Source organism: Phocoena sinus, chromosome 15 (genome assembly GCF_008692025.1).
Source record: "Phocoena sinus isolate mPhoSin1 chromosome 15, mPhoSin1.pri, whole genome shotgun sequence".
NCBI classification, from domain to species: Eukaryota; Metazoa; Chordata; class Mammalia; order Artiodactyla; family Phocoenidae; genus Phocoena; species Phocoena sinus.
Genome location: NC_045777.1, coordinates 37212782 through 37235818, shown reverse-complemented (window position 1 = coordinate 37235818; position 23037 = coordinate 37212782). Strand labels below are relative to the sequence as shown.

Genomic DNA, 23037 nt, shown 5'->3' with positions numbered 1-23037 from the left:
AACAAGTGGACAAAATATGAGTAAACACAAAGCAGATTTTTTACAATAGAATCAACAAACCTGACTTGAGTCGGATACAGTTCAACGCACCTGACAAGCAACACTTTTTTCAAGTGTTTATAGAACATTAACCAAAATATCAATAGAGGAATTACGCTAAACAAAATGATTATGCTAATAACAAAACGATTATTAGAAAATTTCCAAAAATACTTAGAAACTATACAATATACATCTGAAGAAGCCATAATCAAAAATGAAACACAATGAAAATTAGAAAATATTTTGATTTGAATGGAAGCAAAATTCCTACTTTAACAGCATCTCTATCAAAACAAGAGGATACAAGTCAAGTAGGTACTTAGAGAGAAATTCATAGCTTTAAGTGCATATACTAGAAAAGAAGAAAGGCTCCAAAATCAATGATTTAAGCTTCCCCCTTAAGAAGCTGAAAAAAGAAGGATAAATTTGCTCAAAGAATGTAGAAGGAAGGAAATAGTAAAGAAATCAATAAATAGAAAACAAGTATGCTACAGGAAAATAAAATTAAACCTGAATTTGGTTCTCTGAAAAGACTACTAAAAATAACAAATCCCTATCAGCACTAATCAGTATCATTCCTTTGGAAAGGCAAATCAAAACCACAGTGAGATATCACCTCACACCTGTTAGAATAGCTACTATGAAAAAGACAAGAGATAAATACTGGTGAGACTGTAGAGAAAAGGGAACCCTGGTGCATGGTTGATGGGAATGTAAATTGATGCAGCCACTACAGAAAACAGTATGGAGGTTAATCAAAAATTTAAAAATAGAACTGCCATATGATCCAGCAATCCCACTTCTGGGTATATATCTGAAGGATATGAAATCACTATCTTGAAGAGATATCTGCACTCCATGTTCACTGCAGCATTATTCACAATAGCCAAGACATGGAAACAACCTAAGTGTCCACTGACAGATGAATGAATAAAGAAAATGTGGTATACACATGCAATGGAATATTATTCAGCCAGAAAAAGGAAATTCTGCCATTTGTAGCAATACAGATAGACCTTGAGGACATTATGCTAAGTGTAGTAACTCAGACAGAGAAAGACAAATAAATACTGTATGATTTCACTTATATGTGGAATCTTAAAACATCAAATTCATAGAAACAGAGTAGAATGGTGGTTGCCAGGGGCTGAGGGATGGGGTAAATGGGGTGATGTTGGTTGAAGGGTACAAACTTTTAGTTATAAGATGAGTAAGTTCCGGGGATGTAATGTACAGCATGGTGACTAGAGTTAACAACACTGTACTGTATACTTGAGAGTAAAGCTCTAATGTTTTCACCATGACAACAACAAAATGGTAATTATGTGAAGGACGTGTTAACTAAAATTACTGTGGTAAACATTTTGCAATTTATACATTTATCAAATCAACATATTGTACACCTTAAACTTACACAATGTTATATGTCAATGATATTTCAATCAAGCTGGAAAAAATATAATCACCCATTTGGAAGGTTCAAGTCTAGTTGTCAAGAGTATTTGGAAGCCAGGACAGCTGAGAGATGGCATCCTAATGACTAAAAAGGGTAGGAGAGAGAGAGGAGTTGGGAATAAACTCATTCCAGTTAAGTCCGGAGTTGTGAAGAACTTCAACTTTCAGTTCTTTGTATCAGCTTAGCACATAAGACAAAGCTTGACACAGGATTAAGTACTCAATTTGTAGATATCCTCATATAATACTCTTTGGGTTCGTATGGGTAAGTTTGTCCACAATTTCTTGGAACAGGAGCTATTCAAGAGAGCTTTTCCTTCATCCTCTTGAGAAACTGTGGGTTTCATGAAAATGCAAAAAAAAAATCTCTGCTCGCTGACCAAGGGAAGCAGCATGGAAGCCTGCCATCCACCCAGGGCTTTGGCAGGGGCGGGGGGTGGGGGGCAGGGGAGGGAGAACAGCAAAGAAAATACTGGAAAATACTAAAAACACTAAGCTTGTGCCATACACAGTTGTGGGTTGCAAAGTCAGACTACCCACAAGGTGGTGGAATCCCAAGCCCTGAAATGAATATAAACCTGGTCCAAAACCACCAAAATGCCAATGGCTCCAGCAGAAGTAAACTTGAAACCGCTCCACTGCTCTGCAGGGCTCAGCTCATAGGTCTTTCCACCCGTGTATTTCACACTTAGTAAATAACAGTGGAAATAACAGAACAATCTAAAAGAGGCTATAAAATAAACTACTTTAAGATTATGAAGGAGATAAAAGAAGGATATGGAAACATATTGAAAAAAGGGACAAGTATATATATAAAAAAAGAACTGGTAGAATTTGAATTAAAACAAAACAAACACAAATTCTCAAATGAAAAATACAGTCACTAAAAATAAACAAAGAATAGAATAAATACAGATTAAAAAGGAGAATAAATACTGATGACAAGCTTTTAGTAAACTGGAAGAGATCTGATAAAAAGCACTCTGAATGCAACATACAGACATAAAGAGAAGAGAAAAAGGAAACGGAAAATGGTCAAGCAGAGTTCATCAGAGCGGGCACGTGGTGACTGCAGCAAGAGCAGGTGTGCATGTCCCCTGTTGCCCATGACACCCTAGGGCAGTGCACAACAATCTGGCTGGGCGGGATGTCAGACCTTCAGAATGGGATCCCAGTGCTTGGGTTGTGGGCCTTCTAAACTGCATGATTAGGAAAGCACTTGTTCCTTGCCTGTGTGATCAGACAGAGGCAGGGACACCAACACAACATGATGTGTAGAATCTTCCATATAATGTGTCAGAACTCTGACTATCCCTAACCTGCTGGCTTGACACCCATGGTTGGGGTCACTCCCTCACCTGGCATGATCTGGGAGTTAGGTTCCAAGTCTTGCTGGTGCAGCTGTGAGATCAGGCAATCTCGTAGCAGAAGTTACCACATCAGTATGTATGTCTTGGAAATCAATTGACCCAGCTCTGGCATAATTAGGGGCCTAGGGTCTAAGCTTTGCGGCTGACGAGGATTGTCTATCCGAATGGACCACAGCCAGTTTGGGCGAAGCTTTGCAAGAGGCCCAGTCCTTTTCTGAGCAGACAGCCTGCAGGCACTCAGTCCTGGATGAGTTAACATCACCCTCTAGCACATAATAAACAGTTACGTGGGACTATTCAACCAACTCCGTATAAGAGTTCCAGAAGAGATCAGAGAGAACAGAGAGGAGCAGTACTTGAAGAGAAAAAGCTCGAAATTTTCCAAAATTGATGAAAGACCCGACTCTTCCAAATGAAGATGTACATTGCATCCCAAGCCAGATAAATAAAAAGTCTGTATCTCAAGATTTCACAGTGAAACTATAGAATATCAAAGACACAAAATCTTAAGAGCAACCAAAGAGAACCAAGATATCTTGATAAGCAAGATAACAAAGAAAAAAATCACGATGGGCTGACAGTAGACTTCTTTGCTGACTAGTCTCCATAGTCTCCACAGATGCACCCCCAGATTCTCCCCCTCCCTGTGAGCACAAGCTGCTTCTCCCATGGAGAGTTGCAGCTTCCCTGGAGCTGACCCTCTGAGTGCTCTGACCAACAGAATGCAGAGGAAATGCACATGGGACTTCTGAGCTCAGGCCTTCAAGGGACGGACAAATTACACTTTTTTCTTCTCGCAACTTTTGCTCTGGGACACCATCCCTCAAAACTCAGCCACCAAGCCAGGAGAGGAGCCCAAGCCACACAGAGTAGCCACCTGAATGAGAACTTAGGGCAACAATTAACAGCCCCAGGTGAGATTCCAAGCACAGCCAGGATCAACGGCCAGCCACATGCGCGGCCAGCTTTGATGTGCAGGCTGAACTCAGTCCCCAGATGACTGCAGCCCCAGCCAACATCAAGAGGAGAAACCGCCCAACTGATACGAGGCGACCTACAGAATCCTGAGAGAGAATAAATGGCTTCTGTTTTAAGTCACTACATTTTAAGGTGGTTTTAAAGCATCAACTGATAATTAAAACATTTCTCAGTTGCAATAAGAGATTTCAAAAGACAATGGAAAAACACCTTTAAAGTGCTGAGAGGAACTGATGTGCAACCTAAAATTCTAAAACAAACTTTACTTTCTAGAGGAAAACCAAAAGACATTTTTAGACAGACAGACTGTGAAAGTTCACCACTTATAATCTCTCACAGAGAGGAATACTACATACAGAATATACAGATACTAGAAATAACTGTAAGTAATGAAATTTATAATATGTTGTAAATTTAAAGCACTGACTTGGTAAAGATAAGATACGACAACAACACTAAACAGTATCTGATCTGGTTAACCACTATGATTTCTCTGTTCCGGTGTTTTGAATTTCTGCTTAATTAAACACTAGCGCAGGGAAAATGCCCTAAAGAACAGGCATATGTGAAGCATCCTTCATACAATGGTTCCTCTCGAGACTGGATCTGCAGCTAGTTGGATGCAGGACTCTCGGATGCAGAACCTGGAGGATCGACTGTACTCACTACTAATTTTTCCCCTTTCCTTCCCCAACCACCCCTCACAGGTGACCCTCCCATTCCTCCACAACTGAGAAGGTCTCGGACCCAGCCATCAAGGGATAGAGAAGAGATGCTTACAAGAGAAAAGCAAAAGAGGGCAGCCAGGCAGGAGAACTCGCTCCTGGCATTCACCCAGGCGCAGCATTTGCTGCCTGCTTCTTTACTTTTATGTGCTTTGTCATAATCAAAAATGACGCCATGGACATACAATGTGAATAATACTTTTTAACATTAAGGACCAAATTATGTCCCAAAGGCATCTTACAAAAGACTTTAAGCAAGAAACTCTCATGACCATATGAACTATTCATTTTCTCCCCCATCTCATTCTTAACATGCAAATTTTCAATCATCTACTTCAAGTTTTCAGTAGTGTCCCAAATCTGAAGAGTAGAAGGAAAGTTCAGGGCTACTGCTTTCAATTAACACAGGACTCAGTTATATTAGAAAGTGATTAATCATTTTAAAGAAAGCTATTAAGCATTACTTACCTTAACAGCAAATTTCTTTGACGCCATGGCTTACTGATTCCAGAGTAATTACAGACCTTTAACAGAAGAAAAAAGAAAGTTAAAAAGTAGGTATATCAAAATTTCTTTCAATTTGTATATTATATAAGAGAAAGGTTGGCTGAATAATCAAATATCAACAGGTATTCTTACAAGATGAATGTTCACTTATAACTGGTCTTAACAAAAATATTATATTGAATTAACAGTTTACGAACTGCCCACAAAGAAAAGCACAGGCCCAGATGTATTCTACCAAATGTTTAAAGAACAATTAATACCAATCTTTCACAGACTCTTTAAAAGAAGCATAAGAAAAACTCAAATCATTCTGAGGCCAGTTACATCCTGATACCAATACCAAACAGAAACATCACAAGAAAGGAAAACTACACACTAGTATTCAACAAAATACTACAAACCAAAGCTAGCAACATATAAAAAGGATTATACACCATGACATTAGATTTATCTCAGGAATATAAGATTGGTTTAACATCTGAAAATCAGTATAATACACTATATTAATAGAATAAAAGAGAAAACACATGATTATCTCAAATGTAGAAAAAAATTAACAAAATCCAACACTTTTTTTAATTAAAAAAAAATAATCCAACACACTAGGAATAGAAGGAAGCATCCTCAACCTGATAAAGAGCATCTATGAAGAACCCACAGCTAGGGAATTCCCTGGCGGTTCAGTGGTAAGGACTCGGCACTTTCACTGCCAAGGGCCTAGGTTCAATCCCTGGTTGGGGAACTAAGATTCCACAAGCCGCACAGCGCAGCCAAAAAAAAACAAAATAAAATCCACTAAGAAAAACCCACAGCTAAAACCACGCTAAATGATGAACGACTGAATGCCTCCTCCTCAAAGCGGAAAAAAGAGAGATATCTGCTCTGTCACTTCCACACAGCACTGTATGTGCTGCACTGAGGTGCTAGCCAGGGCAATTAGGCAAGAAAAAGAAATAAATGGCATCCAGATTGGGAAGGAAGTGATAAAACTGTCCCTATCACAAATAACATGTTCTTATATGCAGAAAATCCTGAAGAGTTAAAAAAGAGTTAAAAAAAAAAAAAAAATCAGAAAAAGAACATCAGAAAGAATACTTAGGAAAAATTTTTTTTTAAAAACCCCACAAGATTTATACACCAAAAACCGTAAATTATTATTGAAAGAAATTAAAAACTTAAGTAAATGGACAGTTATCCCATATTCATGGATTAAATTAACACTTAATTTTGTTAGGATAGCCATACTCCCCAAATTGATCTGTAACACAATCTCTACCAAAACCCCAGCTGACTTCATAGAAATTGACAATCTTATCCTAAAATGCATATGAAAATACATCTATAGTAGCCGAAATAATCTTGAAAAAGAAGAACAAAATTGAAGAATTCATACTTCCCCATTTGAACACTTACTACAAAGTTACAGTAATCAAGACAGTGTGGTACTGGCATAAAAGGCAGACACATAGATCAATGGGATAAAACTAAGAGTCCCAAAACAGACCCTTACAGTTATGTTCAATTGATTTTTAACCAATGTGCTGTGACAATTTAATTGGGAAACAGTCCTTTCTACAAATGGTGCTGTTACAACTGGATATCCACACTCAAAAGAATAAAGCTAGAACACTACATCACATTATATACAAAAATTAACTCAAAATGGATCAAAGACCTAAATGTAAGAGTTAAAACTATAAACTCTTAGAAGAAACCATAGGCGTAAATTTTTGTGACCTTGCATAAGGCAATAATTTCTTAGACACGATACCAGAGGCACAAGTCACAAAAGAAAAAATTGGTAAATCAGATTTCATCAAAATTTAAAACTTCAGTGCTTTAAAGGACACTACCAAGAACCTGAAAGACAACCCACAGAATGGGAGAAAATATCTACAAATCATACAACAAATAAGGGACTCATGTCCAGAAAACATAAAGAACACCTTAAAACAACAATAAAAAGATGAATAACCCAATTTAAAAATGAACAAAGGATTTGAATAGACATTTCTCCAAAGAAGACATACAAATGGCTAATAAGCACATAAAGAGATGCTCAAAATTGCTAGTCATCAAGGAAATACAAATCAAAACCACAATGATATACCACTTTACACCCACTAGGATGGCAAAATACAAAAGACAAACAATAACAAGTGTTGACAAAGATATGGATAGATGAGAACTCTCATAGGTGGTTGGTGAGAATATAAAATGTTGCAGCCACTTTGGAAAACAGTTTAGCAGCTCTTCAAAAAGGTAAACACAGAGTTGCCATATGATTCAGCATTTCCACTCCTAGGTATGTACCCAAGGAAAATAAAAACATATGTTCACACAAACATTTACACAGGAATCTTCATAGCAGCATTATACATAATAACCAAAAAAGTGGAGACAACCCAAATGTCCATCAAATGATGAATGGGTAAACAAAATGTGATATTTGAGATTTTTCTTGTTTCCTGAGGTAAGCTTGTATCACTATATACTTAACAAAATGTGATATATACACACAATGGAATACTATTTGGCAATAAAAAGGAATCAAGTTCTTATACTCCCTTTTACTGAGCTCCGCCAGGCAACTGCCCTCTCCCACCTTGCAGAGCCTAGAGAACTATGTTCTGGAGAGGGTAAAACAGAGGATCTCTGGTCTGGAGAACACCAGGCACAGCATAAAGTGGGGGGTATCCTACTGAAAAAAAAGAGAAATTAAGGGGCATCCCACATGCCCCTTGGGATGGTTAATTTTATGTGTTGACTTGTCTGGGCTAAGGGATGCCCAGATAATTAGTAAACATTATTTCAGGTGCATTTGTGAGGATGCTTCTGGAAGATTAGCATTTGATTCGTGAACTGAGTAAAGCAGATGGCCCTCCCCAATATGGGTGAGCATCATTCAATCCACTGAAGGCCCAAATAGAACAAAAAGGTAGAGGAAGGGTGAATCCAAGATCTCTCTGATTTGGGACATCCATCTTCTTTCCTGCCCTTGGACACTGGCACTCCTGGACTTGGACTGAATCACACCACTGGTTTTTCTGGATCTCCAGCTTGCAAACAGTATATCATAGGACTTCAAGGCCTCCAAAATCTCATGAGCCAACTCTTTTCATAAATACACACACATATATATACACATATACGTGTGTGTGTGTGTTTGTATCTTCTATCGTTTCTGTTTCTCTGGAGAAGCTTGACTAACACACCCCTCTATCCTGCCTTAGTCTCCAAATAGGAGACTGAAACCTCCTCATTCAGGGAACTGGATCAAAAGTACTGACATCAGGGGTTCCCCAGGCAAACAGCCAAGACAGATGGCTCTAAAGTGAAGGCCACACCCACAAGCCCCACATCTGTGTGCAGAACTAACTCCCATCTCTTTAGTGTCCCACTCTCAAATACACTTAAGCAATCAGGAATCACCTAGCATGTAAAGAAAGACTCTATCATGAAAGGAAACAAAACAAACAGAAAAAAACTACTTGGCTGAAACCTAGACTATGCAAGGAGAAAGAAATATTTTTAAAGAAACTATCACTAATATCAGTGGGATAGGAGATACTACATCTATAAGGCAATAAATAATTTTTTTTAAAAAGGAACTTGTAGAAAACAACAAATTAAAGCTATGATAGCTAAAATTTAAAAACTAAATAGAAGGTCCAGAGGATCATATTGAGTAAGTCATCCAGAAACTTCAGCAAAAATAAAGAGGATGAAAAATAAGAGAGAATAAAAATTAAAGGACCAGTATAGGAGAACCAACATGTAAAAATCAGGATAGAAGCAGGTCCATATAAGGGTGTATATCACAGTAACATTTCAGGCACTGATGACAAAAAGAATCTTGAAAAATCTGTGGGAGGAAGGGGGAAGAAGGTGGTGGTAAGAGAATATTTGGCTCCAAACTACCCAAAACAACTCTGGAATCTAAAAGGCAATGGAAAAACAGCCTTAAAAACCTGAAGAAAATTATTTTCAAACCCCAAATGCATTTAAACACGAGGCGGGGGTAAAAGCATTTTTAGGCATGCAAGGTCTTAAAAAATGTATGTCCTGTGCATTCTTTCTCAGGAAGCTACTAAAGATGTGCTTCACCAAAAGGAGGAAATTGACCCAAAAAAAGGGAAGATACAGGAAAAAGGAAGGCTGAGATAGGCAAAAGGCAAAGGAAACCCCAGGATCTGGTGAAAGCAGATCCCTGCATGAGACTCATGGGCTAGACAAGCAGAGAACCATCAGTCCAGGACAGAGCCGGTTGTGAGGCTCAAGGAGAGGCCTCTTCAGGAAGCGCCTGCATGCATGCAGATGAATTTTAGACAACAAGCGCAGAATATGAGATTGAATTAGGACAGCTGCGCGGAAAGCTAAGCAACTGAATAGTACAAGGCAATTACTGATTCCAGGATAAACAAAAATTATGCAGAAAATAAAAAGTAAAATGTATTTCATAGACAGCTCAGCATTTATAGTCATGATAACAAACACTAAATATTGACCTAAACAACATTGTGTTTTCAACAATATTAAGAGGATGGGAAATGTGTGTGTATGTATGTAGTAGGGACACAGGGGTTAAAGGGAGCTCCCTTTAATGCTAACTGAATGTTTTAGAAGCAAAGCCTAAAACCAATAATAACAACAACAACCTACACAACCACAACTAATAAAAAAGCAGAAATATAGCAAGAAATTTAGTGATAAGGACCCAATTCTTTTTTTTTATTGTAGTTGATTTACAATGTTGTGTTAATTTCTGCGGGACAGCAAAGTGATTCAGTTATACATATATATACATTCTTTTTCATATCCTTTTCCATTATGGTTTATCACAGTGTATTGAACATAGTTCCCTGTGCTATATAGTAGGACCTTCTTATTTATCCATTCTATATGTAATAGTTTGCATATGCTAACCCCAAATTCCCCCTCCATCCCTTCCCCACCTCCCCTCTCCCTTTGGCAACCACACGTCTGCTCTCCATTGATAAGGACCCAATTCTTAAGTGCTAAACTCTGCTCCAACCTGAAGAGCAAGCTGGAGAGAGCTGCTGTGGAGGAAGGAATAGGGTGGGAAGGATGCCATAACTCACAAGCCTCGTGCATGGAACTATCTGCAGTTTAGATCACGCGTACGGACACTTTCAGAGCAGCACGGTCCCACAGAAATACAATGCAAAGCACATATGTAATTTTAAAATTTCTAGTAGCTGCATCTAATAAAAAGGTAAACAGAAACAGGTGAAATTAATTTTACTAATATGTCTTATTTAACCCAATAAATCCATCATGTTATCATTTCAGCATGCAATCAATATAAAAATATTTACACTCTTGGTGTTTTACCTAAGTTTTCAAGTCAGGTATGTATTTTATGTTTCTAGCACCTCAATTTGGACTGGCCACGTGCCAAGTGCTCAACAGTCACTTGCAGTTAGTGGCAACCGTAATGGACAGTGCAGTTTAAGGGATTTTCGTTTTATTATAAGAAAAGCACTTATTATACAAACAGCTCATGCAGCTCAATATCAAAAAAACAAACAACCCAAACAAAAAATGGGCAGAAGACCTAAACAGACATTTCTCCAAAGAAGACATACAGATGGCCAACAGGCACATGAAAAGATGCTCAACATCGCTAATTACTAGAGAAATGCAAATCAAAACTACAATGAGGTACCACCTCACACCCACCGGTCAGAATGGCCATCATTAAAAAGTCTACAAATAACAAAGCTGGAGAGGGTGTGGAAAGAAGGGAACCCTCCTACACTACCGGTGGGAATGTAAATCAGTGCAGCCACTATGGAAAACAGTATGGAGGCTCCTCAAAAATTTAAAAATAGAACTACCATATGATCCAGCAATCCCACTTCCTGGTATATATCTGGACTATAATTCAAAAAGATACATGAACCTCTATGTTCACAGCAGCACTATTTACTATAGCCAAGACATGGAAGCAACCTAAATGTCCACTGACAGATGAATGGCTAAAGAAGATGTGGTATATATATATATATATATATATATATATATATATCACTTATCACTTATATCACTCAAAATTATTGAAAGGACTAAGCATGTGAAAACCTTCAGTATCATCATTTATATAAAGTATCATCATTTATATAAAGTAGGCCCTGGATGAGTGTGAAGAGTTATTATTACTTAGTCAAAGACAATTTTTTAAAGAAATTTGATAACCTTTGATTCTATTTTTCTTTTTTTTTTTTTTTTTTTTATAAATTTATTTATTTATTTTTGGCTGTGTTGGGTCTTCGTTTCTGTGCGAGGGCTTTCTCCAGCTGCGGCAAGCAGGGGCCACTCTTCATTGCGGTGCGCGGGCCTCTCACTATTGCGGCCTCTCTTGTTGCGGAGCACAGGCTCCAGACGCGCAGGCTCAGTAGTTGTGGCTCATGGGCCTAGTTGCTCCGCGGCATGTAGGATCTTCCCAGACCAGGGCTCGAACCCGTGTCCCCTGCATTGGCAGGCAGATTCTCAACCACTGCGCCACCAGGGAAGCCCTGATTCTATTTTTCTAATAGACAAAAGTATCTTTATCCAAACCCTGTCATTTTAATTTAATTCTAATTTATTCATCTGTATTCTCTTAACAATGTAATGTACATGATTTAGAACTTTTTTTTTTTTTCGGTACGCAGGCCTCTCACCGCTGTGGCCTCTCCCATTGCGAAGCACAGGCTCCGGACGCGCAGGCCCAGCGGCCATGGCTCACGGGCCCAGCCGCTCCGCGGCATGTGGGATCTTCCGGGACCAGGGCACGAACCCGTGTCCCCTGCATCGGCAGGCAGACTCTCAACCACTGCGTCACCAGGGAAGCCCCAGTTGACTCTTTTAAAATGCTCATTTTTTTTCTTTAATCAGTAAAGCAAGAGCAGCTGCATTTCGTTTTATTTTGTTTTTATAAATTTATTTTATTTTTGGCTGCATTGGGTCTTCGTTGCTGCGCACGGGCTTTCTCTAGTTGCGGCAAGCGGGGGCTACTCTTCATTGAGGTGCACGGGCTTCTCATTGCAGTGGCTTCTCTTGTTGTGGAGCATGGGCTCTAGGCACGCAGGCTTCAGTAGTTGTGGCTTGCGGGCTCTAGAGCATGGGCTCAGTAGTTGTGGCACACGGGCTTAGTTGCTCTGTGACATGTGGGATCTTCCTGGACCAGGGCTCGAACCCGTGTCCCCTGCATTGGCAGGCGGATTCTTAACCACTGCAGGGAAGTCCCTGCATTTTGTTTTTAAGGACTGGATTCTTCAAAAAGTATCATCAAAGCCTAGTCTCAAAAATATGATCTGTAAGAATCTAGAACTAAATAGCATATTTTTAGATGAAATAAAATGGTCTCTAGTGTAAAACAGGCTGCATGAAAAAAGGAACTGTAAAATACATTTTGCATACTTTTAACCCATTTTTAACACCATGTGGCATTCTGCCTTTCAATGTAAAATTTTTTCACTTGTTCCTACAGTGTTTGCAGTCTCAAAAAAGTAACAGTTTTATGATAAAAGACACCCTACAGACCATCTATTCCCAGGCCTGAGATCTATTTCCCTAACAAGAACTTGGGGGACCGGGCCAGGGTCTCACAGCTGAAGGCCAAGGGCAGGAGAAGAGTCGGGTCAGCTCTCTGAAGGCAAACCAGCACCATCTGTCCCCTGTACAACTGCTAAGGTCAAACGCTAACTGGGCTGTCAAGGTAGGTGTGCCCTCCCTCCCAGAGCCCCTGGCCAAGTCACAAGTTCCTAACATAGGGCACGACTTCGAATAAAGCTAAGTGAGTGGTGGGTCTCTCCTGCTAATCAAAGAAAGAAAGAGGAAAAGACAGAGACAGAAAGGCTGGGAGGGGGGAGGAAGGAAAAGAGGGAGGGAGGGGCTCCACAGCTAAGGTAAATGGTTGGAATTCATTTAATTCGCTATTATGCTATGTGACATGGCACACTTCTTCATAAATAAAAAATAAAGCTTACCGAGATAAAGCCCATAACACATCTGGACAGCAGTTGCATAGACCTTGAGCCTGCATACTTCCTAAAGTCCTATTAGATAAAGAAGGCATACTTCCTTGGCTTCATTACAGCACTGGGCACAGGTGCTGGAAATGAACTACATGAGGAACTGAAATCTGAAATGAACCAAACCAATTTGCTAATTTCCAAATATGGTAAAAGCATGCTTACCCATCCTGGAAGGAGCAAGTTATCAAAGTGACCGGCCCTCAGAGCATTGCTTAACAATAAAAGGTGATCAAGAAAGTCTGTTGGATGAAGAAATATTCCAGATAAGAGGAACTGAGACTATTTTATTTTGGCTGTTTATAGGGAAATTTTCCAAAAAATATACTGAATCTTTCCCAACTTTCATAAAAAATACCACATAATGAATATTCCTTTGATATTCCAGATGAAAATTTTCACCTGTCATCACAATGGGCGATATATATGTTAATGCCCTGCTGAGCTGTGCCTACACAGAGCTGCTCACGGTGGAGCCAGGGAGGCCTCTGCCTGTTTGCCACAGCTTTCCATGAGCTGTCAGAGGGCCTGCCTCCCAAGGCTCCCTTTCCCCTCTGGGTTCTTCAACTTAATCCAGTGACCCCAGAAACCTCGGGGACCAGTTTGTCAGGGTGGTGGGACATTTTCCAAGTCTCTCCACGGACTTCCATGGACTTTGGTGTGAAGGCGTCAAGCCCTCTGTCTTAGGTAATAAAATGGCTGTTACCTTTACTTCAGGATTAGGTTTCTACAGTGGACCATGCCTTCTGGACTTGAGCCTCAGCATTTAATTCTTCCTGCCTCAGTAGAACAATGCTGTTGGACAGGCTTACCTCTACGGTCTCTTCCATTTCTAAACCTCTGTGATCCAAAATCCAACAGCTGTTCCAGGAACAAATAATGCCAATGTACAAATGATTCCGGAGAAGAGCGTGAGAGGGAGCCCCCTCCCATCACACAACTCATTTTATGAAGCCCTGAGAGTGAAATCAGACAAGGGCAGATTAAGAAAGGGAAATCAGGGCTTCCCTGGTGGCACAGTGGTTGAGAGTCTGCCTGCCGTTGAAGGGGATACGGGTTCATGCCCCGGTCTGGGAAGATCCCACATGCCGCGGAGCGGCTGGGCCCGTGAGCCATGGCCGCTGAGCCTGCGCATCTGGAGCCTGTTGCTCCGCAACGGGAGAGGCCACAACAGTGAGAGGGCCGTGTACCGAAAAAACAAAAACAAAAAAAAGAAAGGGAAATCACAGCCAATTCTATACCTGAACAGAGAAGAGAGAATCCTAAACCAACAGAAGCAATCTGAAGCAAGCAATACATAAAAAATACTCCAGAACCAAGTGAGGTTTCTCTGAAGAGTGAAAGGTTAGTTTAATATTAGAAAAATTACCATACTTAAAAACTGAAGTAGAATAAAAGCACGTGATCATTTTAATGAAAATAGAAAAAAATAAAAACATTAGAAATCTAATAGAAATTTCTTAACGTGAAAAAAGCATCCCTACAAAGAAAGTGTAGCAAACGTGCTTACTGATGAATCTTAAAAGCAATTTCTTTGAAACAAGCAGAAAATGTAGATTTCTGAAAATATCATTTAAACTAGCATTCCACAAATATAAAATACCTAGGAATGAACTTAGTAAGGCATGTGCCAGATCCTGCCACATTGATCTTCAAACTTAATGCAATCCCAGGCACAATCTTGAACAGGGAATCTGAGGAAGTGCAAAAAGGACTAAGATACATGAGAGAGAGAAAAAAAGAAGACAGGAAAACAGAGGAGGGAGTTTGTATTACCAGTTCTAGCAGAACTACCACCATGCTATAGTAAATCAAATAATGTGCTGGCAAAGGGGTAAACAAACAGGCCAAAGAAACAGACTTCACAGACCAGAAACAAACCCACAGGTTCATGCAAATGAATGATGGGAGAAGCACTGCAGATCAGTGGGAAATAAAGACTATTCATTCAATAAATTATGGTCCAACAACTGTTTATCCATTTGGAAAAAAATAAAACTGGACCGATACTTCACATAACACCTAAAAATCAATTACAGATGAGCTAAAAGCTCAAATGTATAAAGCAACCATACTCCAGTAAAAATTAATTTAAAAAATAAAATAAATAAAATTTATACTTGAAATAAAATTAGAATCTTTTAGAAAATGTTTTCATGAACTCAGAGGAAGGAAGGAGTTCTTAAACTAGACACAAAAATTACAATACAAAAAGAATGGTAGATTTGATCACATTAATATTAAAACTTCTCTACAGACTGGAATAAAATATTTGCAATCCACATATCCAGTAAATGTCTTATAAACTAGAACATATAAAGAACTCTCAAAACTCAACGGTAAAATATAAAACAATCCAGTCGAAAAGTGGGCAAAAAACATGAACAGGTATCTCAACAAAGAGCAGAAACAGATAGTAAATAAGTATGTGAAAAGATATTCAAATCATTTCATACTGTATGCAAATGTCAAACAATTATGAAACTAACCTGAAACTAACATAACATTATATACCAACTATATTTCAATTAAAATAAGATATTCAATATCATTAGCCAACAGGGAAATACAAAATAAACCTCAATGACACATCACTACATACTTACCAGAATGGCTAAAAAAAATAGGAATAACACCAAATGTTGGTGAGGATGCAGAAGACATGCTCTGCAATAAGAGAAGCCACCACAATGAGAAGCCCACGCAGGGCAACAAAGAGTAGCCCCTGCTCACCGCAACTAAAGAAAGCTCACGTGCAGCAACGAAGACCCAACGCAGCCATAAATAAATTTATTTATTTATTTAAAAAACACATCACAAAGAAATGGGGGTGGGGTATGCGGCAGAGTCACAAACTAGAATACATTTGCAAGACGTATAACAAGCAAAGGATGAGTAGTCAAAATAAAACAATCCAATAGAAAAATGGGCAAAGGAGGTGCCCAGAGCTAGGCTCCCCTGTCTCTCCCCTGTCTCCCAGCCAAGTCTCCACAGGTCTGGCAAGGCGGTGGGGGTGGAGGTGGGAGTCTCCTGATCCCTTGTATTATCTCTGCCTTGACAACCACCCTGGGGAGGTGAGGGCCATGTCCTTCACTATCCTTTTATAAAACCTGAGAAAGCTAAAGTCTAAATACAGAAAGACCATTTGCCAGGGAATCTGGGGACAGCACACACTGCTCTCTTCTCTCAGTGCCTGTCATCTGGGACAGCACAGATGACAGTCACAGATGGTCCTGTCTGCCTCTCACAGGAAGAAAAAATCATGACTTGCTGATGCCAGGAAGTCCCAGACCCCAAAGAGCTGGTTATCCTGAAGGTTCCCCGCAACCAGAGCCTCTTCATGTACCTCCTGTCTCCATCCCTGCAGCTCTCCACCTGCCAAACCATCACTAGAGGTATCTGAGCAGGTGTCCCCTCTTCAAAGCTCTTCACCAAGGTCTCCCACGGCACCACACCTGCCCACACCTCCACCTCTCAGCTCAGGCACCTTCACAGCTTCAAGGCCTCCACACGGCCAACGCCAGCACGTGCCCTTGAACATGCAGTGTTCTTACACCCCCTCTCCTCTCACACCTAAGTCTGGTCCTCAGCCTCTCTCTCACCTCAGTCTGACCATAAGCTTCCTGAGGACAGGATCCATTCTCATTCTCTCTGATACCTGGAGCACAGCACAGGTATCCATCAAGTCTGCTAACTTGAGTCTGTTGATGTTACTTAAATCAGTGGCTACGGACTGTGTTATTATATTTTTAGATTTATACCTATTAATCTAATGCATCTTTACTGTCTCCAAATCCCAAATTCCACATTAAGCCCTCTAAAAAGGAGGTCAAAGCACTCTGGTCCTATTTCAATAGATAAATAACACTTAAGTTACACATACCATGCAGCCAAAGTTGAGAGACCTTATATGCATATAAATGTAAACAGAAGATGGAAGCGTTTTACATTGAATATAATAGGCAACAGACACATGGTTGAAGGCCATAAATGTGAGGTTTTCAGTGCTTTTGTCTTTAAAATACTGACATCCTAACATTCATTTGAATGGAAATTAGCCTCTGTATTAATTAAGTTTTACCCTGGAAACATCTTCAGGTTTTTCTGGACTTGTTTTCTGATCATTAGAAGACAGATGTGCACACACACATTTAGAAAGCAAACACGCACCTTAAAAATTTACTTTCCTAGGCTCTTAGAGTTACTTTCAGGAGGGAACAGCAAGCTCAGTGCCTGTCGTTTAAAGCATAAATGTTAAAAAGCCTTCCTATCAGAGCTGCCAATTTGAGTCTACATTCAGTGTAATTTTTACTTTATACCCTGTTTTTAAGACGTTCAGGAGAATCTCCAAAAAGATCAAGTTTCCAAATATCTAAAAGCATATAATTTACATGAGCATACTGAGAAGCTGAAGTATGTAAGTCTTACAAATAACATCTCATCCTATATCCTGCATTCTTGAGCCCACTTTCTGACCTGAAAACAGGCATTCTTTCACAAAGAGGAGACGAGACGTTGATAGCGTCTGACCCCACCAAAAATAAGTGTGCATGTGTGTCTTTACTGAAGAGGGAAAGATCCTAAAATCCTTAAGAAAATTAATTTTGGGAGGGAATGGAAGTAGATTAAACAATATCACATGATTGTCCTGTCATTTAAATACAAAGCAGAGATAAACTCTAATAAAGAAAGTCAATGACCTTCTAGATTATTCTGTGGGAAAATCCAAGGCACTCTGAAATTCACATTTGTCTTCCTTCTAGCATTGCTGGTCTGTGTCACAAGCCAAAGCAACTACTCCAGATTAAAAAGATCAGAAATTAACTTTAGGCTCCTAATCTTCAGATTTCAATTTTTATCAAGAAAATTATTATACTTCCTTCTATCATCTTAAAAAACTTTCATTACCTATGGGAGCAGAAACAACAAAGGCCCTAGAACTTCTGAAGGAAAAACTGTAATTCAAGAATGAGAGATCATTTCATAACCTGCTGCCCCTACTCCCCCAATCTAATTTTATCACACACATGCAAAAGGACAGTATCAAGGAAGGAATCACAAACTTTAACAAAATACCAAGGAAAAATGACAAATGAGCAAAGATCTTGCTGGCAACAACTTAGATAAAATTTGAAAAGGTAACTGCAGTGTTAAAAAAAAAAAAAAGAATCAGCTTTTCCTATTATTCATATGGTAACTTTGAATGCCAAAATGGGCTCAAAAACAAAAAGATTAAGTCCACAGAACAGTCCTACCTTTTAGTCACTCTATATCCTTAACCTGGTCAGTTGACCCAAGATCTAGGCCTCCCATTCCTGCTGGGCCCACAGAAAATCCCCACCTGGCCCTGTGTGGGATGCTTCACTAATAAACAACATTTAATTTTTATTTAATACTTTGTCAGAAACAGACATAGGCACTGACCCATGAGGCAGTCATGGTCTCAGGTTCTAGTAAAACAGACATGCATTTAAAGCCTACCTTTTCATGTGACTTCAGACAGCGTACTCAGCACCTCTAAATGTTAGGTTCCCTTATGTATGAAATGGACTAATCACTAATCATCAGAGAAACGAAAATCAAAACCACAGCGAGATGTCATCTCACACTTGTCAGAATGGCTATCATCAAATAGACAAGTGTTGGTGAGGATGTGGGGAAGAGGGAGTCCTCGTGCACTGTAGATGGGAGTGTAAACTGGTGCAGCCATTGTGGAAAACAGTATGGAGGTTCCTCAAAAAATTAAAAGTACAACTATCATATGATTCAGCAATTCCACTTCTGGGTATTTATCTGAGGAAAAGGAAAACACTAACTTGAAAAGGTATCTGCTCCATGTTCACTGCAGCTCCATGTTCTGCTCCATGTTCACTGCAGCATTAATTATAATAACCAAGGCAGGGAAACATCCTAAGTGTCCATGATATATGAATGGGTAAAGAAAATGTGGTGTGTGTGTACACACATACACATACACACACACACAAAATGGAATATTATTCAGTACTGAAAAAAGAAGGAAACCCTGCCATTTGCGACAACATGAATGGGCATTAAGACAGAGAAAGACAAATACCATATGATCTCACTTATATGTGAAATCTAAAACAAAACAAAACACCAAACTCAAATGCAGAGAACATACCGGTGGTTGTTAGGGGGTTGGGGGTAGTGAAATGGGTGAAGGGAGTCAAAAGTATAAACTTCCAGTTATGAAATAAATAAGTCCTGGGAATGTAATGTACTGTATGGTGACCACTAACAATAATATACAGTATTGTATACAGAAGACCCTTGAACAACATGGGTTTGAACTGTGAGAGTCCACTTCACTTGGATTTTTTTCCCAATAAATACATACTACAGTATTACAGATCCACAGTTGGTTGAATCCAAGCATGTGGAACCTCAGATATGGGAAGGGGAGGGTGCACTGTCAAGTTATATGCAGATTTTCAACAGCACAAAGGGTCGGCGCCCCTAATGCCCAAGTTGTCTAACTATATATACATATATCCAACGATTATGTTGTATATCTGAAACTAATATAATGTTATATATAAATTATATCTCAATAAAAAAGAGATGCAATCCACTAAAAACTCAATGCATGTGTTCTACATCTTTAAGAAGCTATTACATGTTTCATTCAGAAAACATGAATTCATAAACTCTACAATGGCAAAGACAAAGTCCCAAACAAACACGTTTTACCACTGGCACCTCTTGCTTTCTCTGTATGTGGAACGCCTGGCCACCAAATGATTAGACTTTTTTTTTCCAATGTGAAAACAAGCACCATGAAAATAAAAACCACCCAAATGCCCTTCAGTTGGCGAATGTGCAAACAAATTAGTCTATCCATGCAATGGAATACTACTCAGCAATTACAAAGGAATGAACCACTGACACCTACAACAACGAAGATGGCTCTCCATTATGACGAGTGAAAGAATCCAGACACTACCCCAACCCCCAAGATAGCACATACTCTAAGATTCCATTTAGATAACGTCCTAGGAAATGCAAACTTATCTAGAGTGACAGAAAACAGATAGGTGGTTGCCTGGAAGAAAGAGGCCAGAGGGATTACAAAAGGGCAAGAGGAAATTTCTGGGCGTGATGGGTATGTTCATTATCTTGACTGGCGTGTTGGTTTCATGGCTGTATACACATAAAACACACCAAATTATACACTTTAAACATGTGCAATTTACTGTATGACAACCATACCTCAATAAAGCTGTTGAAAAAGGGAAAAAGACCATTTAAAAGAAAAACTAACACATCTTCCTGGCTTGGTGTATTGTCTTTAAACCACCCTCTTTTCCAAACAGGTATATGTCCTGAAAAGTTATGAAACTACAATACCTTTCCCCTTAAGTGATCTGCATGCATGAACAAAACCTTAATAATCCAAAGACTTAAATATAACAATAGCTAATTAATATTTACATAGCTGTGACTATGTGCCAGGCACTATTTTAAGCATTTTTCTTACATTAACTTATCTGACCCTCATACCAGCACTATTTTAGAGATGAGGAAACTGAAGCACAGAAGGGTTAAGTAATCAGCTCAAGGTCACACAGCTGGTAGCTGGAGGAGCTAGGATTTGAACCCAGAGAGTCTGGCTCTAGAGTTCGTTTCTGTACCCACTGTGCTTACTGGCATATACAATATAAGAAACAGTATAGGAAAATCAGAAGCAATGAATATTGCACTTGCAAAATACTTTTCTTCCTCACATTCACAGAATATAAATATCCACTACATTTTGTAGCATACACAAGACTAAATAAAACACAACAGGACCTTCATTCTTCTTTTCCCAATTAATAGATGGAGGAAGGAGAGACAGAAAAGCTGGACAACTTGCTTAGGACACAGAATAAATGGCAAGTTGATTAGTTGGTCAAACCAACTAGGAAGTTGGTTTACCACATTCCCAGTCCAACTCTCTTCACTGTCTTCAAATTCCTAATAATTTTAAGTAAATCTGTAAGGGAGAAAAACCGAACATACAGCAACGTGGAAAATGTAAAAGTCATTTGCTATTTCTCAAATACCTTACTAGTTCCTGAATTCCATCCACAGGATCACAACCTCTGACTGATACTGGCCTGGAGTCTTTTTTTAAAGCGCCCCACATGATTTTCATGAGCAGCCAAAGTTGAGAAACCCCAAGACATCTTAGATTTAGAGTTCTCATTTTAAAAAGACAGATGAAAGCAAGGGGCCAAAGCAGCTTTGGTAAACTACGGCCCCAAGTTTTCCAAGTTGATATTGAACTACTGAATACCTGTAGGATTTTGAGTTCAACTTTAAATAAATTAAAAATATGCACAAAGTACATGAGATATTATCACAGCAAAAGTTACATAACAATACACGGGACTGGCATTCTCAACCTTTTAGAATGCTAAATTGTCATCTTGACATCAAGGTGATGGATAAAAGCACAGAAAAAACGTGCCATATGTCCACTGCATTTAAAGCATGGAATAAACTGACCATATATTGTTTCAGAAGCACAAGTTGAAAAGAGACAGTCTTTGTCTTTAGACCATGCAGGAATCAATGGTCTCTGAACTTAAGGTGCACTTCGTAGGGAAGATTCTTACTCAGTGGGCCTGGAGATGGAGTCAGACTGTGTTTCTAACAAGCTGCCAGGTGATGCGGATGCGGCTGATAGATAGACCACACCTGGAGCAACAAGGCCTTAAGTAACTTCAATATTGGCTGTAAAATTAGCCAGTTGGCCTACAAATGTAGTTATGTCTAAGATCCAAGAAATAACTGGCAATACGACTTATTCCTAGTCCGGGGGAAAATAAAAGGAGGGGAATAGAGGAAGGAGCAAGTGAATACTTGTTATTTGTTTGTATAGCGTAGCAGGACTAAGAACCATAGAATACTGTTACTTGCCCCGACCCAGTAGCTGTCAAGGTGACAGAATGTAAGCCCCATGAGATAAAGGGGTTTTATTTTAATGTACACAGAATCATCACGGCCTAGTACACACTAGGTACTCAACAAATGTACTGAATAAGTGAATGAATAAGTATATACAAACACAATCTATATTTATGTCACAACCCAAAAAATGTCTGGGAAGGGGAATCTATCAGTACATATAGATGTTTAATACAAATACCTGGCCCACTCACTGTACTCCATTTTGTCCCCCCCCCCAAAAAAAAAAAGAATTTTCCAAACCAACATTTCCACTGTCAAGCCCAGGCTTCCCGCACCCTTATGTTTTGTTTTAAAATTTATTTATTTAATTACCCTTATGTTTAAAACAATGGAGAGAGGTGGAAGCACAGGGAGAAGGATTCAGAAAAGGTTCACTAATCAAAGGAAAAAACCAGAGTGGGAGAGGAGATGGGCAAACAGTTTAGTTCAAGGAAAGGAATATCTTAGGTTGTCAGCATTTCCAAGTTCTTACCTATGATGGTGAGAGGGTTTGGGTTCGGGCTTTTATTTGTTTTGTTACTGTCCAGAGTAACTGGTGAAGTAGTACCTGGCTGTACAGCAGGCTCTCAAGCCAACCTTTAGAAGCTTGGGAATTCGCGTTTCCTGCTTACTTCCCGCTTCCCCGGGCTCCCGGCGCGTAGAGGAACTCTGCCACCGCCCAAACACAAGATGACCTGAGCTACTTCACTGTGGATTTGAAGCCACAACCAGGATTTAAGATGGCGGCGAAATACTAAGCGAGCGGCCCGGGAAGCGCGCGGAATTTGCCCAAAAGAAAAATGGCCTCCGAGCAGGATCTCGCGGTTTTCAACGAGAGCCCAAAACAAAAATGGCGGCAAAAGACAACTACGTAGGGGCCGAGAACGAAGTGAACATGATTGGTCCGTGAAGAATCAGTTACCCACTGTGTTAGACAGCAGGGGTGATCGAGAGAAAAATAAA

The 23037-nt window shown here is 39.5% G+C and overlaps 1 protein-coding gene across 1 annotated transcript in view; it reads right to left on the bottom strand.

Annotated features, from left to right (window-relative positions):
* The window catches only part of SLX4IP (SLX4 interacting protein), a 186397-nt gene extending 163628 nt beyond the window's left edge, over positions 1–22769 (bottom strand). Inside the window, 2 exon segments of the mRNA XM_032605764.1 lie at positions 5039–5094; positions 22568–22769. Of these exon segments, the coding sequence (XP_032461655.1) occupies positions 5039–5065 (27 nt within the window). The 5' untranslated portion in view covers positions 5066–5094; positions 22568–22769.
* Positions 22770–23037: the final 268 nt, after the last annotated feature.